Source organism: Mus pahari, chromosome 21 (genome assembly GCF_900095145.1).
Source record: "Mus pahari chromosome 21, PAHARI_EIJ_v1.1, whole genome shotgun sequence".
NCBI lineage: Eukaryota > Metazoa > Chordata > Mammalia > Rodentia > Muridae > Mus > Mus pahari.
Genome location: NC_034610.1, coordinates 25,744,863 through 25,762,519, shown reverse-complemented (window position 1 = coordinate 25,762,519; position 17,657 = coordinate 25,744,863). Strand labels below are relative to the sequence as shown.

Genomic DNA, 17,657 nt, shown 5'->3' with positions numbered 1-17,657 from the left:
GAGTATCAAGTGCACAAAGATTAAAAAAGTGTCTGTGACATAAGAGTGTCTATTTGTTAGCTCTATAAAAAGGCATTAGGAAAAATAAGCCTTGCTATCCTTTAAAAAATAATTCCATCAAAATGTAAGCCAGTTTGAAACTAAAACAGACTATATAATAAGGTGGCTTTGTTCGGAAGATAGCCTCCTTTTTTGCTGAACCGATTGTAGCTCTGTCAATCAACCTGTCGTGCAATTTCAAATTAATCTTCCTAAAGCACTGCTCTGTGCGTGCTGTGTCCCTGCCCATAAAACACTCGATGGCTCCCTGCTGCCAACTGAATTGAATCCAAAGTCCCCTGGCTGCCTGTGCTGGCCCTGTGCAATCTGGCTCCCCAGTTTGATGAAATGGGGTCACAAATGTGCTCCCACCACAGCTCAGGTATGTCCTCTGCCCTATGTGTCTCCCTGTGTCTCTCACTCACAAACCTTCCCTCAGAGAAGTCTGTTTCCTTTTGGCAAATAGCTCTGGTCTGACCAAATGTCACTACTGAGGAGAGAAGAAAAGACACGGGGTTTTGTCTGAATGGGAAGGTGTCTCAGATCTGCATGAGTCTCAGTCACAGGCTGTGTCCCTGGACCCTCGTTGTTTCAATGAGCTCTGTATGACTAGCAGGACCCTGGGCTGTGGTCAACCTAGCCCCTATGCTCAGTTTCCAGAACCAAGTTCCCTTGCTCCCCAGCAACACGCTACCACACCCCTTACACTGCCTTGGGACCATTCATTAAGCTGCGCACTCCAAGAATGAGCAACGCAGTCTCTGCGGAGGGTATGGAGGCTCCTATCTGAATTTTGGTGGAGTTAACAAAAATGATTTTAGGGGTGTGTATCAAATTCTGAGCCAGCTTCAGCTATACAATGAGATCCCAAATAGAAAAGAGAGAAGGGGGAGAGGAGAAGGGAGGAGGGGGATACAGCCCATCTCCATCTTGTCCTCCCATGTCCCTAGGCATGGGAAAACAATGAAAAAAATCATATATAGCACTATAACTAAAAACACACAGTTAGGAAAAGCCCAAATTTTTGGTAAGCAGAACTATGTTAACAGAAATTGAAAGAGAGGGCAGAGGAGGGAGGGAGAGATTAAGAGAGTAACATTGCTTTCGTTAGGATACCACGCTGTTTCCCTCCTGCATCCCTGACACAAGCATCAGAGTACATCAAAGATCCCATCCATCAGCGCCACTGTCCTCTGCCCAGCCACACACCAAGCATCTTACCTTTTTTTTTTTTTTTTTTCTTTTTTTGGTTTTTTGAGACAGGGTTTCTCTGTATAGCCCTGGCTGTCCTGGAACTCACTTTGTAGACCAGGCTGGCCTCGAACTCAGAAATCCCCCTNTGAGACAGGGTTTCTCTGTATAGCCCTGGCTGTCCTGGAACTCACTTTGTAGACCAGGCTGGCCTCGAACTCAGAAATCCCCCTGCCTCTGCCTCCTAAGTGCTGGGATTAAAGGCATGTGCCACCACACCTGGCAGCATCTTACCTTTAATCAGAGCCTGAAACTCTTTGTGCTTCACTGTCCCTCTCTGGAGATCGATCTTCAGTGTCATGAGGAGAACGAAGAGGAATTTGTGGTTTTCGTACAGGCCTCTCACTGAATAGGTGAAAACCTCGTATGTCAGGTACTCAATGATGTTTATAATTCTTTTTTGAGGTAGCGGAGACTTTTCAGATCTGCAATCCAGTTTTAAAATCAAAGAGATTTAAAAATGCGTGCCCATGCAAGCAGCACACACTCATGCAAGCAGCACACACAGGTACACACACATTCATGCAAGCAGCACACACAGGCACACACACAAACACACACTGCAGGCAGTTGCCCATGGAGGCCAGAAGAAGGCGCCATATCACCCGAAGCTGGAGTTATATAAGCAGTTCGTTGCAAGCCATCCGACATGAGTACTGGGAACCAAACGCCAGTCCTGGTTAACAGTGTGTGCTTTTTATTATTATTATTATTATTATTATTATTATTGGTTTTTCGAGACAGGGTTTCTCTGTATAGCCCTGGCTGTCCTGGAACTCACTCTGTAGACCAGGCTGGCCTTGAACTCAGAAATCTACCTGCCTCTGCCTCCCAAGTGCTGGGATTAAAGGCACACGCCACCACTGCCCAGCTATTATTATTATTATTTTTTAATCACAGAGCCAACCTCTCTAGCTCCCATGTTATTATTTGAGTCAGGGTATCTCACTGGACTTGGAGCTCTCCGATTGCTGCACGGGCTGACCAATAGGTAGCGCCACTGATGCATCTGTTTCTATTTCCAGGCAATGGGTTTACAGGTGTATGCCGCTATGCCCAGGCCTTTGGTGTGGGTGCCGAGACTCTGAATGCAAGTCTTCGTGCTTCCACTGCAAATACCATATAGACTGAGCCATGTGCACACACACACACACACACACACACACACTGCCCCTGGCTTCATAAAAACCTTTAGGTTACCATGTTGGAGACGGCTGAGGGGAAGGTAGGGAGGACTTACCTGGCCATGGACTGGTCAAATAACTTCAAGAACTGGGCCAGTGAGGTTTGGTACATGATGTTGACCATGCTCATCTCTGTGATGAGGAAGTAAAGGATGCTGCCTCGCGTGGCCGCTGGCCGGAACTCCTCCTGAGCTGTATTGATCTTGACCTCCGTTTCCGCAGCCACGTGGAGCTTTTCACTCACTTCTGCAGCCGTTTGTTTGGTGATGCGCAGGACACCGATGAGAGACTCGTCGTCTACCAGGGACCCTGAAAGCCAAAGAAAGACAACAGAAGAGCAGGCACATCGAGGACATGCTGAAGGTCGTCACTTCAGGCCACCACCACTGCTCGAAAACTAACTACCGCCAGTGTCTGGATCTTTCTAAACATTCCTACTGAGGACTTTTCATCCCCGACCTTACCTGAAACCCACAGAAAAGACAGGGTTTTGGGGGGTGTGGGGGTGGGGTGGGGTGTGTTTCCCTTCACATGGTACAAGACAACCTCATGTGTAGTCCCTGAGTCTGCCTCCCCCCCCAACTTATTTTTTTTGAGACAGGCCTGAGACTTGCCAAGCAGGCGAGGCTAGCTAGCCAGTGAGCGTCAGAGACCTGCTAGTCTCGACCTCCTAACTCTGAGGTCACACGTATATACCTTCAAGCCTGGCTTTGACATACAGATTCTGGTAGACCCAACTGGGATCCATCCTCTTGCTTGGCAAGGCAGGCTCATTGCTGACTGAGCCATCGCTCCTGCCCAATAGGTTCAAATGTTTGAAGACAATGACAACATCTCCAGCGGTACCAACATCACCTGTGAGAGAGGCTCTTCCCCCCCCCCCCATTATCACCTTGGCAACTCTCCCTAGGGTCTGCAGGCCACTCGTCCTGTGTCGATGGACGCAAGTGCTGTACCTGGGCTGCTGACGAGCTAGCAGGTGAGTGGGACTGTTCTCTCCCGACGTCTCGAGTGAAAGCCCTTGTGAGAGGTAACCCAGACTACACCTCTAACACAGATCAACCGGGACACAGTGCACGTGTCTCAGCAAGAGAAGGCTGCTGTCTAGCTCTCAGTTTTTCTTCACTATTGTTTTTTAGTAGAAGTAACGCATTTATCACAAACAATTCCATTTTAAGATTCGGAAACACATCCGTGGCACGCCGCGTTCAGGAGCCTGTGTCCGCAGTAGCAGTCGCACTTCCAGACATGCGAGCTCTGGAAGGCTGGCAGGCATCTAGAAATGCTGAGCGATTTTGGCTGACATGCCAGATCTAATGTGAGAGCCCGACTGTCATCACCCTTACAGCTGGGAGGCCTTGATCTCCAACAGTCTTAGCTAGACAAGGGGACCAGCACCCCGCTCAACTTGTTAACATTCAGAATGAGCAGAGGTCACTGCATCAAAAGACATACAACCTCACCAGCAAAAGCAAAGAAGGCATGCTTTTTACCAAGTTCAAATGTATGTATGTATGTATGTATGTATGTATATGTATAACATGTGTTTGGCCCATGCTGTACCATAGCTACCAACACAGTTCCGTTTTGAAGTTTTATTTTGAGACAAGATCTCACTAATATCGCCCACGCTGGTCTCCCATTCTGCATCCCTGTGCCCCAGTCTCCCGAGTAGCAGAGCTCACAGGTAGCACAGGATTTCCCTGTTCAATGATGTTAGTGCAGAGGCTATATATGTGCCCCTATAGCTAGCACTGCATGCATTCTAATGGCATTATCATTATGGGATAGCAAGGCTTTGTTTTCTTCTGATCCAGGGATTTAATGTAACAGAATGGATTCATAAATAAACTGCGAGCACGTGGTGGGATTTAATTTGACTGTTATGACTTGCCTATAAAAATGCTGACATGTTTGTTGATTTTCTTCTCTTTTCGTGAATATTTTGGGGTTGTTTGTCTGTCTGTCTGTCTCTCTATAGCCAAGGTCATGCTATGTAGCCCAGAATAGCCTAGTGCTTTCTAGGTCATCCTGACGACTCTTAGCGGTCCTCCTGCCTCAGCCTCCCAAATGCTAGGATTACAGGTCTTTCCAAAAAATTATGTTTTCTTCAGTGTATTAAAGGGAGGGTACCTTGTCAAACTGGGGTGTGGTGTGAGTCTGTCTATGCAGAGGAGATGCTAACCTTGACTTCTAAGTAGGAATCATTTGAGATGAGCCAGACCCTTGGGTAGCCAAGTTTTCCTGAACAGGCAGCATGCAGTTGTACGTGACCCATCATGTGAGCTCCGTTTCAGTGCTAAATGAAAGGGCTGACTGATCAATAAAAAATAAAATAAAAATAAGATGGGATGCATGAGTGTCCTTTGGGCAAGCAAATGAGGCCATCAGGAGCTGCGGGGCTATCTATCAACAAGGTAGGACTAGTCTCATCTGGCTGGCTCCGGTTGCTAATTCAGACATCAGATGCTCTGTGATGTTTCCCTAATGTCACCTGGAAGCCACCCTGCTTGCTTTTGCACTGGTGAGTTGGCTGCTGCTTCACAGCTGTGGCCACGGTGGCACTGGAAGGCGCATAAGTAAACGAGCCCCTCCCGTGGGTGCCGTGGCTTGATTGCCTCTCAGTGGTGTGGTACCTTTTGTGGCGCTCAGCTTATACAGCAGGTTGTCCTCGAGCTCCTTCATCTTCCGCTTATTGAAAGTCACGTCCTCGAGGAGCTTAACCCTCTCCGACTCCAGCTCCTGTTACCAAGACACAAGCAAAAGAATCTGGGAATCCGAGTGTACCGGCTGGTCTTGTATGTCAACTCGACACAGGCTAGAGTTACCACAGAGAAAGGAGCCTCCCTTGAGGAAATGCCTCCATGAGATCCACCTGTAAGGCATTTTCTCAATTAGTAATCAAGGTGGGAGGGCCCATGGTGGGTGGTGTCATCCCTGGGCTGGTGGTCCTGGGTTCTTTAAGAAAGCAAGCTGAGCAAGCCAGAGGAATCAAGCCAGTAAGTAACATCCCTCCATGGCCTCTGCATCAGCTCCTGCTTCCTGCCCTGTGTGAGTTCCTGTCCTGACTTCCTTTGGTGATGAACAGCAGTGTGGAAGTGTAAGCTGAATAAACCCTTTCCTCCCCAACTTGCTTCTTGGTCATGATGTTTGTGCAGGAATAGAAACCCTGACTAAGATACTGAGTCACCTATACTTCCAGGAAATCGAGCTCACTGGTGTTTTATGGGCAACTTCACTGGTCTAAACGAAGTCACTTTTGAATGGCGGAAGAAATCATCACCATCACTATCACCATCATCATCGTTATCATCATGGGTCAAAACTGATTATATTTATGTTACTCTGGGTAAACAATAAAGTGATGTCCGCCAGCACTGACATTTCATAGTGAAGGGAATTGAAATTTAAGATGAAATTTGAGGTCTGATTCATTTAACTTTGGTGGAAAAGAGGTGTTAGTGAACTTTGGAACCTGGGGCTGAGAGCACCACAGAACAGGCCTGGGCACGCCCATGCAGGCCCATTGTTAAAACATTCCTGGGGACAAAAAGGAATGCAGGAACTTGTCCAGCTATCTTGGCTGAGTCATCAGTCACCTAGTTAGAAGTTACATGTTAACCAAATGTTCTGCTGACCTAGATAAGCGTCCACCCCTCCAGACTCCTGACATAATGACTTACACGTACTACTCTGTGTAATCATTCTGCTGATGTTTAAATGAGCCAATTGTGTGCAACCGCGCCAATTCTCCCCAGCCCCTACCCTTTCCCTATAAAACCCCCCTAGCTTTCGGGCCACGTGGTTGATGCCTCTATCTCCTGCATGGGATACGCATCCCAGGAGCTCTGTCAATAAACTACCTCATGTTTTTTACATCAAGAAGGTCTCTCGTGGTTTCTGGGTGAGCCCTTATCCCGAGACAAGAGCGGGGTCCCCGGAAAGGGGGTCCAACAATAGCTCTGGGGTTGGGAGATGGCCCAGTCAGCAGAGTGCCTGATGTGCAATCCTGAGAACCCAAGTTCGAATCCCCAGAGATGCTTTGCTCCTAAACACTTTGGTGAGTCTCAGGAGAACAAGGATGCTGCCCTGCGGAGTCAGATCCGCTCTTCAAGCCTGGGATATTTAGCCATGACAGAACATTCTTGTAGGGTCTAAAGGAAAATCATCTCAATAATATTTATCTCTTCTTTCTTATTCACTCTTTTCACACATGTGAGGGGGTTGGGCATGTAAGCATATATGTGGTTCTGCGTGTGTTGGGGCTCACACGTGTGGGGGTGCGCATGCAAGGTTGATGCTTGGAATCATCCTGAATGGATCATCCACTTTAATCACTAAAGCAAAGTTTCTCATTAAACCCAGAGAGCACAGATACAGCCAGCTTTGCTGCCCATCATGTGGGCATCGGTACCAATCCTGCATCTCTGCGCAGCAGAACTCTCCCAGTGCTTTAACCCGGACGCCAAATCCCTGACCCCACATCCTAGCAACTGGACATTGATAGAGTCCAAATGAGAATAATTGTAACAATTTGTGTGTGTGTGTGTGTGTGTTGTTGTTGTTGTTGTTATTTTGTTCTTGACACAGGGTCTCATGTAGCCCAGGCTAGCCTCAAACTCACGATGAAGGTGAGGATGACCTCGAACCTCTGATCCTCCTGCTCCCACCTCCCTAGTGCTGGGATTACAGGTGTGTGCTCACACACACTGTGGGACAGTGGACAGGCGTGTGCTCACACACACTGTGGGACAGTGGACAGGCTTATGCTCACACACACTGTGGCACAGTGGACAGGCGTGTGCTCACACACACTGTGGCACAGTGGACAGGCGTGTGCTCACACACACTGTGGGACAGTGGAAGTGGACAGGCTTGTGCTCACACACACTGTGGCACAGTGGACAGGCTTGTGCTCACACACACTGTGGCACAGTGGACAGGCCTGTGCTCACACACACTGTGGGACAGTGGACAGGCTTGTGCTCACACACACTGTGGCACAGTGGACAGGCTTGTGCTCACACACACTGTGGCACAGTGGACAGGCTTGTGCTCACACACACTGTGGCACAGTGGACAGGCTTGTGCTCACATACTCTGTTGGTAGAGTGGACTTCTGTGCATGCTGGGCAAGGGCTCTGCCAACTGAGCTGAATCCCTGTCATTTTTCTCATCTATATGCAGAAGCACATTTTTCATTTAGGGTTGTATTTCAAGGTGAATCAAGACCACTAACTTGAGAACATCTCTGGCTAAGAGCTGCCTTGGAAACCCCACTAATTTGAGAATTCTCCTGGAAGCAAAGAGGTGATCAAAAGCCTCAGCCCCGCACCGAGTCACATGTCCGCCGTGGCTTGGGTCAGTCTTCCTGGACATTATTTTCATCTAGAACTTGGTGTCTAACAGGCTCCTGCCCTGTGTAGTTTTAATTCATTTTTTAAAAAGATTTATTTATTTTATGTATATGAATACACTGTAGCTGTCTTTAGACACACCAGAAGAGGGCATCAGATCCCATTACAGATGGCTGTGAGCCACCGTGTGGTTGCTGGGAATTGAACTCAGGACCTCTAGAAGAGTAGTCAGTGCTCTTAACCACTAAGCCATCTCTCCAGCCTGTACTTTTAATTCTTAAGAGCACCAACTTTGAGCCTCTGTAGGACTCACACAACAACATGCTGACTTTCCTTCACAGCCCTCGGCAGTTACTTCTGGGGAAGATGAACCCCCTGCGTAGCATGCCAGTAAAACACAGAGATAGTTATTGGCAGAGATAGACCGGATAGACTTATCCTCAAACCCAGGCTAGTGTCCCTGTCCTCCTGCCGGGGCGGTGAGGACTGCAGTTGCTCTTGCAGGAGACCATTTAAAGAATGGTTTCCATTAGAATGATCACCTCTGGGGATGGAGAGGCAGATGAGGCAGCACAGCGTTCACCCTGCAGCCATGAGGGCTTAGGTCCTGATTCCCCAGCAGCTGTGTAAGAAGCTGGGCATGGTAGAGCGTGCCTGTAACTGCAGGGCTAGAGAATGGGTGACAGGAGGGATCTAGGGGCTTGCTAGCAGGTCAGCCTAACCTAACTGGTGAGCTCCAGATTCAGAGACAGGCTGCTCTTCCAGGGGTCCTGAGTTCAAGTCCCAGCAACCACATGATGGCTCACAGCCATCTGTAGTGGGATCTGATGCCCTCCTCTGGTGTGTCTAAAGACAGTAACAGTACGCTCATATAAAATAAATAAGTAAAAGTAATTCTTTTGAAGAATAATGTAGAAAACAACCAAGGGAGACATGGTGATGGAGGTCTCTGGCCTTCACATGTATGTATATGTACACACACACTCACACAGGCATGTGTATACACACTCCAGCCCTTTTTAACACAGTAGGAAAAATCATGCATCATGCTACAGTGAACCTTTGCTAAGTCTTACAGCACGACCTGGGGAGCTTCCAGGAGACTTGGCAAACTGGAAAAGGCACGTGTTGTGACAGAGTGAGACCACCGTCTCTCTGGCCTCTGGAGGTTCTGTAGCGGGGGCCATCAGGGGGGACAGTCTACCTGTGAATCCTGTCTTGTGTGCATTCCAGTGATCCTGGCACAGTCGTGCCAGCAGGCGATTTGAGGTCCAGCAAGCCTGGCACAGTTGTGGCAGCAGGCGATTTGAGGAGGAACAGAAGTTAAAAAGAGGGATGTGGGGGCACCAGACAGACCTTTGGGTAGAACAGCCTTGGGAGAGAGCTACATCTGTGAGACAACTTTCAAAATGGGCCACCAGCACCTATTTGCAACAACACACTTCATGGGAGCCTGAGAGGGGGTCGAGGCAGATGGCTGGGGGTTTGGTGGGCGGTGCCTTGGGAAGAGCCACTTCTGGTAAGCACAAAGGATGCCCTTGCTATCTTGTTCATGAAGAAGAGTTGGTATCACATCTCTCTGCCTTCTGGAATCCCTCTCCTCACTTGGAGCCCATCTAGCCCTCTTTTTCTCACCTCTCCTCCACCACTGTATGCCTCTTTGCTCTCATCACCCCTCACCTTGCCCTTCCCTTGATTACTAAAATGAGTTACATCAGGGTAAGTGTAAACTCGGTTGTGCTTTATGCAAATACAATTGATATATATGCAAATATATGTTGTGCATAAAATTGAGTTTTCTGAACATCTTAAAAGGTACTCTGGTCTCATATCTAGCTCTTAAAATAATGTTTTTGGATTCACCAATGTCCTTCATTATATCCAACTGGTTTGTGTCCTCCAATGGAACTTCTGCTTGAAATATTGTCCCTTATATCATTACATTATTACTCTGCAATATCTGAAATCCCAGCAGTTGGTAATGGCCGTGCAGGTGCAGGGGGATTTCCTTTGTCTCTAAAATCATTGTTTTTATTAAATTTCTCAGGTGTCTCCAGACGATCCACGGCACTATGGATTGGAATGTATTGAATCAATACACCCAAAGATATAAGGGCAGAAGTGTGAAGTGGGGTATATGTGCAAATGTGTGCGTGTGAATGTGTGCATGTGAATGTGTGTGTGCCAATGTGTGTGCGAATATGTGTATGTGTGCACAAATGTGTGTAAAGTGTGTGTATGTGCATGTGTGTGCATGCAAATGTGTGCAAATCTATGTGCAGGTGTGTGTGCAAGTGAATGTGTGTGTGTGAGTGTGTATGTGTGAATGTGTCTGTGTTTATGTGTGGTATCTGGGGATGGAGGATAACTGAATCATATAATTTCCTAACAAGTTATCACTAAGGAAGAATTATTTCCTTATGCTAACAAGAAGTATGATTTTGGCCTATATTTTCCACAAATTTGCCATTACAACTTACTAATCTATTTTATTTTTTACATTCATTCATATATTTGTGTGTTTGTTGGAGAGGCCATGCAATAGCCTAAGAGTTACCCCTCCTTCCACCATGGTGCTGCCAGGGGCCAGATCCAGGTCTCCCGGCGTGGCAGCAGGCACCTGGAGCTGCTGAGCCAGCTCACTGGCCCCCAGTCCATTTGAGTTCTACTCAGTACTCGTGGCTGAAAGAGTTCTTACCTGTTTCTCTGTGAGAATGACCCTCCTGAGCAACTGGTTCTCCAGTCCCTTCATGGTGACAGTGAAATCAATGACGGACGTCTTGGCGTTGATCTCAGGGGTGAAGGCAGGGTTCGGTAACTTTGTGGTGATGTAAAGTTTAAACGTGTCCATGATGTCACATTCCTTATCACCCACTTTCACCTACACAAGGTCAAATGAACAGTTAAGGACGGCTGAGCATCGCCCAAACAAGACCTGCACCGTGAAGGCCCCAATTCACATACCTTGACACAAATGAGAGAAACTTCTAGAAAAACTACAGGCAAATCATGGCTGCTGAAAGAGAATGAGTCTTCTCTGTGACAAGGCTCCTGACAGTTACCCAGTCCCAAGGGCGTCAGCCCCTAAGCACATACACACATAAGCCACACTAGCCCTTAAGCACATATATACATAAGCCACACTAAATGCTTTCGGTGGGTTTTGTGTGTGTGTGTGTGTGTGTGTGTGTGTGTGTGTGTGTATCAAAAATAACTGAAGAAGTCATGGGGTTTAGAGTGTGAGGGAGGACACAGGAGTTGGAACATGGAGAGGGAGCAGAAAGGATATAAATATGTATTAAATTCCAAAATGAAATTTTAATCTAAAGTTTTACATTGTATAACCTAAAAAAAATAGCCAGCTTAAAAGGGGGGGGCATTGGGGGTTCGAGGCAGGAGTAGGTGTCCCAGGAGTCGAGGCTGTGACATCTGGATGAATCAGGAAAGAAGAGTTGGGAAATGGTTATCACAGATCTTAGATAACAGAGCCTGTACGATTTTGAGTGATTTGGATTTATTGGTGTCTCTACCTGAAGATGTTCTTAGCGGCCGTCCAAAGCAAATCAAATAAAGAACAGATTCAAAACCAACAGGGAATGAAGGGAAAACGTGGGTGCACCTAAGGCCTGACTTCGAAATTTCAGTATTTATAACTTCCATCAATTCTCTTATTCTCTGCCCCCTAGATGAAGAAATTATAACAAAATGAAGAACTATGTTGTGTTTCTAGAATTATCTTCTTCGCTGCACTTCATGGTCACATCTCCAACATGTCTGAAAACAGTTACCAGAAACCTAACATTGACCTGAAACACTACCACTGGTAGGACATTTTACTTTCTAAAAAACAGGTGGAACCCATAGCATCTTTAAATGACTTATATCTCTAATGGCTCATGATCTTACATAGGATGAGCATCTTCCTGTAACTGAGATCAAGAATCCAAAGTTGTTTAAATGGCTTCAGTAATGGAGGCTCCGTAACTCCCCTTGGCATGTTAAATATGGTGTACCAAGCAAGCCAGGCCTGGGAGGACAGACACCATACATGATTTTACACTTAGATATGGAATCTAAATGTGTGGAGTTCCTAGAAGTCAAGAACCCAACACAGGTTGTTTGGTGCTGGCAAGGGTAAGAGGTGGGAGTGGGGAGAGGGTTGGTCCAAGAGCACAGACTTTAATTCCTATATGGTCATGTTCTAGATGTCTATGGTAAGGTGGTCATTGAAGGGATTATTTATTTATTTGATTAGGGTCAACATTATACATGAATACCAAAACACCACATGCTACCCTGTAAGTAAGTATATATTGTCTCTACTTGTCAACTGATTTTTTTTTAATTTTGTGTTTTGCCTGCATGTGTATGCGTTTGCCACACGTAAGTCTGGTCAGCATAGAGATCAGAAGAGGAGATTAGATTCCCCGGTACTGGAGTTACAGATGGTTGTGAGCTGCCATGTGAATCCTGGGAACTGAACCCAGGTCTCCTGGAAGAGCAGCATAGCTATGCTCTTAAATGCTGCGCCATCTTTCCAGCTCCTGTCAACTAAAGACTTTTATACTGGTGATTCCAAAGTGTGCGTGAATCCACAGAAACCACCAAGATTGCATTCTTAGCCCCCTTTTCTGGCAAAGAAAATTTCAACTTTGTAATCTCATGGGGAAACAAACAAACCAAAAAAAAAAAAAAAAAGAATTCCTGGGGACGTTGAATTCATTTTATTCATTTTTTCCCCATTAAATTCAAGTCACTCCTCCAGGCTTAAGTAGGCACTTGATGTTCCATTGAAAGACTAAACCAATGGTAAATAAATGAATTCACACTGTGGGGTTGGGGAAAGGCTTCAGCCGGTAAATTGCTTGTCACAAAAGCACGATGAATGAAGTTTGCTCAGATCCCGTGAAAGATTCTGGGTGAACCTGGCATCCCACCTGTAATTGTAACAAACCCTGAACACAAGGACAGGGGATCCCCAGAGCTGGCTGGAGAGTCGTCTAGTCATTGGGTGAATTCTGAGAGATCTGCCTCTGGGACTCCGGTGGGAGGCTGGTGTAGTGTGAGTCCAGACATCAACCTCAGGCATACACACACCACCTCAGGTCTACACACACACAAACACATACACACACATACACACACACACAGAGACACACGCATACACACATATACACATACACAAAACACATACACATGCACACATACATATACACTTAAATATATTCAAACATACACACATACATACACACACAAACATACACTCAAATACACATGCACAAAACACACATAAACATACATAAACATACACAAACACAAAACACACAAACATAAATATACACATATATACACACATACACAAAACATACATACAGAAACATACACAAACATACACACATGCACACAAACACAAATATACACATACACAAAACACACACAAACATATACAAACATATATACACATGCACACAAACACACACACATACACACATATACACATGCAGACATATACACAAACACACACACGTACACGCGGTTTCTTAAAATGTTCTAAGTAAATCTGTGTTTAAGAAGAAAACCCTCATTCTTCATGTATTCCCTAATAGTAGGGAAATTAACACACTGGAAGTGAAGTAATCGAAGCTAAAACGCTGCCATTTATCAAGAAATAAAACCAATGAACCTTCAAAGTAGAGAATGAGACCAATTAAAAAAGGAGACACTTATATTGAAAACAATTTGTGTTATCATCAACAATTGGGAACAGAATTCCATGGCTTCTAGAAAGTCAATGAGTTTAGATGGAAAGTTAGTAAAGACAGAAACGGACAAAACAATGTCTCTGGGCTTTAGTAAAATGCTGTCCTCTTCAGCGAGGAGACCCAGGTGTTCTTGAATTAGCCACTTTTCTAACATACAGCTAAAATTATACACACACACACACACACACACACACACACACACAATTTCTGTGTAACACATATTGTTATTAAGGTAACAAACCTGTTTCCTATCTCATTTCAACCAACTGAATGCTCTTACAAGGATACCACTCTTCTGGAGATTGTTTTATATATTACTTGAAAAATTAAAAAAAAAAAATCAAAACTGCATGGCACCCATCGATTTGTTTCATTTGCATGTATCCACTAAAAGCTAAGTTTTCAAGAACTCTCACATCACTACCCCAAAGAGCCGGCTCCACCACTGTGCCAATGCCAAGCCGATGCCACCCTCGTCATCTGTTACAAACCTCTCACCTTGAAAGCAGTGCCTGATTTGATGAAGTTCTTCTCCAGCACATTATCCAGAGCCGGGTCCAGCTCCTCTCGAATGTCCTCGATGAGAAGGGGGCGACCCAACGAGAGGCTGTCCTCCAGGTGTGTGCGGAAATACTTGTGGTTCAGAGATGTCACCTGAAGAGAAAGAGCCCCTTAGTCTAAACCCATCCTCCACGGCGCCCCAGTTGCTAGGTGGAAAGCAGACATCTGTTGGATGACTGACTGGAAACTGAAAGGGCAGTATGAAAAATAAAGTAAAACAAGAGCAAAAAGCAAAAACTAATTCTTAAAACTTGGGGAGTCCTGGCTGCTGAGGCAAGGATGCAGTGTCTGTGATCCAGAAGAGAAGGGGGCCCTCTCAGATGGAACACCAGAGCTTCCAGCAGATGGGAATTGTCATGGAATCATCTTACTAAATCTGTCTAATTAGAATCACTCACAGACAGCAAGGCACCTCTGTCTTCTCCAGGGCCCCTCTGAAATGAATAGGGGATAATAAATATTCCTAAGAATGACAGTGGTTAGAAGATCTTGCTGCTCTTCTAGAAGACCCAAGTTCGGTTCCCAGCACACACACACACACACACACACACACACACACACACGCACACGCACACGCACACGCACACACACACGCACACATACATACACACACACGCACATGCACACGCACACGCACACACACACATACAGACACATACACACACACACACATACACACACACATGCACACATGCACACACACACATACACACACATACACACACACATGCACACACACACACACACACACACACACACTGGGTGGTATACAACCACCTGTAACTCCAGCTCTAGAGATCTGATTGATGCACTTTTGGCCTCTACAGGTACTGCACATATATGCACGTATCTGCATGCAGACACACACGAATACACATAACAAGGCTAAAATAAGTCTGTAGAAAACAATGTCAGAGCCAGGTGTGGTGTCACACACATTTAATCCCAGTGCTCAAGAGGGAGAGGAAGGCAGATCTCTGTGAGTTCAAGGGCAGCCAAGTCTACAAAGTGAGTCCAGAATAGCCAGGGCTCTGTTACACAGACAAACTCTTGTCTCAAAAAGATTATATAATATAATATAATTAATATAGTATAATATATAAATAATATCATAAGTGGTACCTGAGAAGCCAAAGGTCCCTCCCAGAACTTAGAAGAAAATCTGTCTATAATTCTATAATTCAGCATTAAATATCACCTTTGTCATAGGCTTCTCATAAAAGCTTTTCATGGGGTTAGAGGTGATCCCCTGTCTTCTTATTTGCTGGAACTTTGTCATGAATGTGTATGGGATGTTGCCGGGGATTCTCCCTACCTACATTTATCAAGATGGTCATATGACCTCCCCAAGTAGTAATGGCACACTTTGATGGATTCATTTAAATTCCATAAATATTGGAATTCCTACACTATGTAAGAGCTGTGTAGGAAATATAAACATGGAGAAAACCATAAACCTGACTAGCAGCAAGTTTATGGCTCAGAAATAAAAGAGAGAAATGTGCAAAGAGCAGTAATTCAAGTCAGACTCGGAGTCCAGGACAGAACTACAAACAAAATGCAGACAGGCCTCCAGAGGGGGTGCCGGAGAAGCTGGGGACACGGAGAAGTCTGGAAGCAAGCATTGGATAGAAGAAGCTTTGAAGGTAAATACTGATAAAGACTTTTGTGTGAGATCTAAGTGGATAGACCAGAAGGGTGGAAAACATATTCTAATTAGTAAAAATAATATAACTGTGATGGCTTGTATATGCTTGGCCCAGGGACTGGCACTACTAGGAGGGGTGGCTTTGTTGGAGTAGGTGTGTCACTGTGGGTGTGGGCTTTAACATCCTCATCCTAGCTGCCTGGAAGCCAGTATTCTGTTAGCAGCCTTAGGATGAAGATGCAGAACTCTCGGCTCCTCCTGCACCATGCCTGCCTGGATGCTGCCATGCTCCCACCTTGATGGTAATGGACTGAACCTCTGAACCTGTAAGCCAGCCCCAATTAAATGCTGTCCTTTATAAGAGTTGCCCCGGTCATGGTGTCTGTTCACAGCGGTAAAACCCCTAACTAAGACAATAACCACATTTATGAAAAGTCAGACCCCATCTCAAAATGAAAGAGGGGGGGGGAGGCTCGGGAGATGGCTTAGGCCCCTGTCATGACCTGAGTTCCATCCCTGGAACTCCCATAGTGAAGAGAAAGATCTGGCTCTTACACCTCTTCTGGTCTTAGTCAGGGTTTCTATTCCCGCACAATCATCATGACCAAGAAGCAAGTTGGGGAGGAAAGGGTTTATTCAGCTTACATTTCCATACTGCTGTTCATCACCAAAGGATGCAGGACTGGAACTCAAGCAGGTCAGGAAGCAGGAGCTGATGCAGAAGCCATGGAGGGATGTTCTTTGCTGGCTTGCCTCCCCTGGCTTGCTCAGCCTGCTTTCTTATAGAATCCAAGACTACCAGCCCAGAGATGGTCCCACCCACAAGGGGCCTCTCCCCTTGATCACTAATTGAGAAAATGCCTTACAGCTGGATCTCGTGGAGGCATTTCCCTAACTGAAGCTTCTTTCTCTGTGATAACTCCAACCTGTGTCAAGTTGACACAAAACTAGCCAGTACACCTCTGTATGTATATTGTGGCACATATATATATATATATATATATATATATATATATATATATATATATATATATATATATGTATATACACACATATGCATGTAAATAAATATAATAACAAGTTTTTAAAATGTGTGGGGCATGAGGAATTCTGGGACCAGGATATCAGAAACACCAAACAGTCCATATTGCTCACAGACCTGCAATGTCAGTGGTAACACGCTCCCTGTAGGAGCCAGTAGTGTTCTAATCCTGGCCTTGTGTAACTCCAGTTTAAAGTTAACACCGTATGAGGCAGCACGGGCAATGCTGGGGTTTGAAGTCAGATTGTCACAGTTGGTGGTAAGCACCCTTACCCACTGAACTATCTCACCAGGCTTATTAGCATTGTTCAGTTACATGTAAGAACTGTTACACAAATATTCATGAAACTGTTAATAAAAGCTAAAATATTGCAAACTACCTACATACCAGTGGTCAGGGTTGACTAGCAGGTTATGGTATATTTATAATGGGTACTCACTAAAATAATTCTGTAGATCCAGGGAGGCTTTGGGATATATATTTGATAAATCCGTGAACATTTCGATGGTCGGTTGAGTGCTTAGGGAGCTGCAAGTATGAACAGACTTGGGGGCTTCTTTGGTGAGCTCCAGGAATGACAAGGTGAAGGATAAGCCTGGGCAAGGGTGGCCAGGGGGACAGGAGCTAAAGTCACAGAAGACACTGAAGGTCTTATCACTAACAAAGGGATGGCCATTCAGCCATTCAGTGGTGTCAAAGCTGACTGAGGGTGATGGACTATTAGATGACTGACCTCAGAATCGGGATAACCATTACAAGACCAGTCTCGGGAGAGTGCCTGCCAGATGTAGGGTGCTGAGGGCTAGGGAACT

General features: G+C 45.6%; 1 protein-coding gene across 1 annotated transcript in view; it reads right to left on the bottom strand.

Moving 5' to 3' along the window:
* The window catches only part of Dnah8 (dynein axonemal heavy chain 8), a 231,087-nt gene that overhangs the window by 71,787 nt on the left and 141,643 nt on the right, over positions 1–17,657 (bottom strand). The window contains exons 74-78 of the mRNA XM_021221842.1: positions 14,092–14,247; positions 10,530–10,712; positions 5,111–5,216; positions 2,531–2,783; positions 1,525–1,715 (exon numbers count right to left, since the gene is read on the bottom strand). Of these exons, the coding sequence (XP_021077501.1) occupies positions 1,525–1,715; positions 2,531–2,783; positions 5,111–5,216; positions 10,530–10,712; positions 14,092–14,247 (889 nt within the window). The remainder of the gene's footprint in view (positions 1–1,524; positions 1,716–2,530; positions 2,784–5,110; positions 5,217–10,529; positions 10,713–14,091; positions 14,248–17,657) is intronic.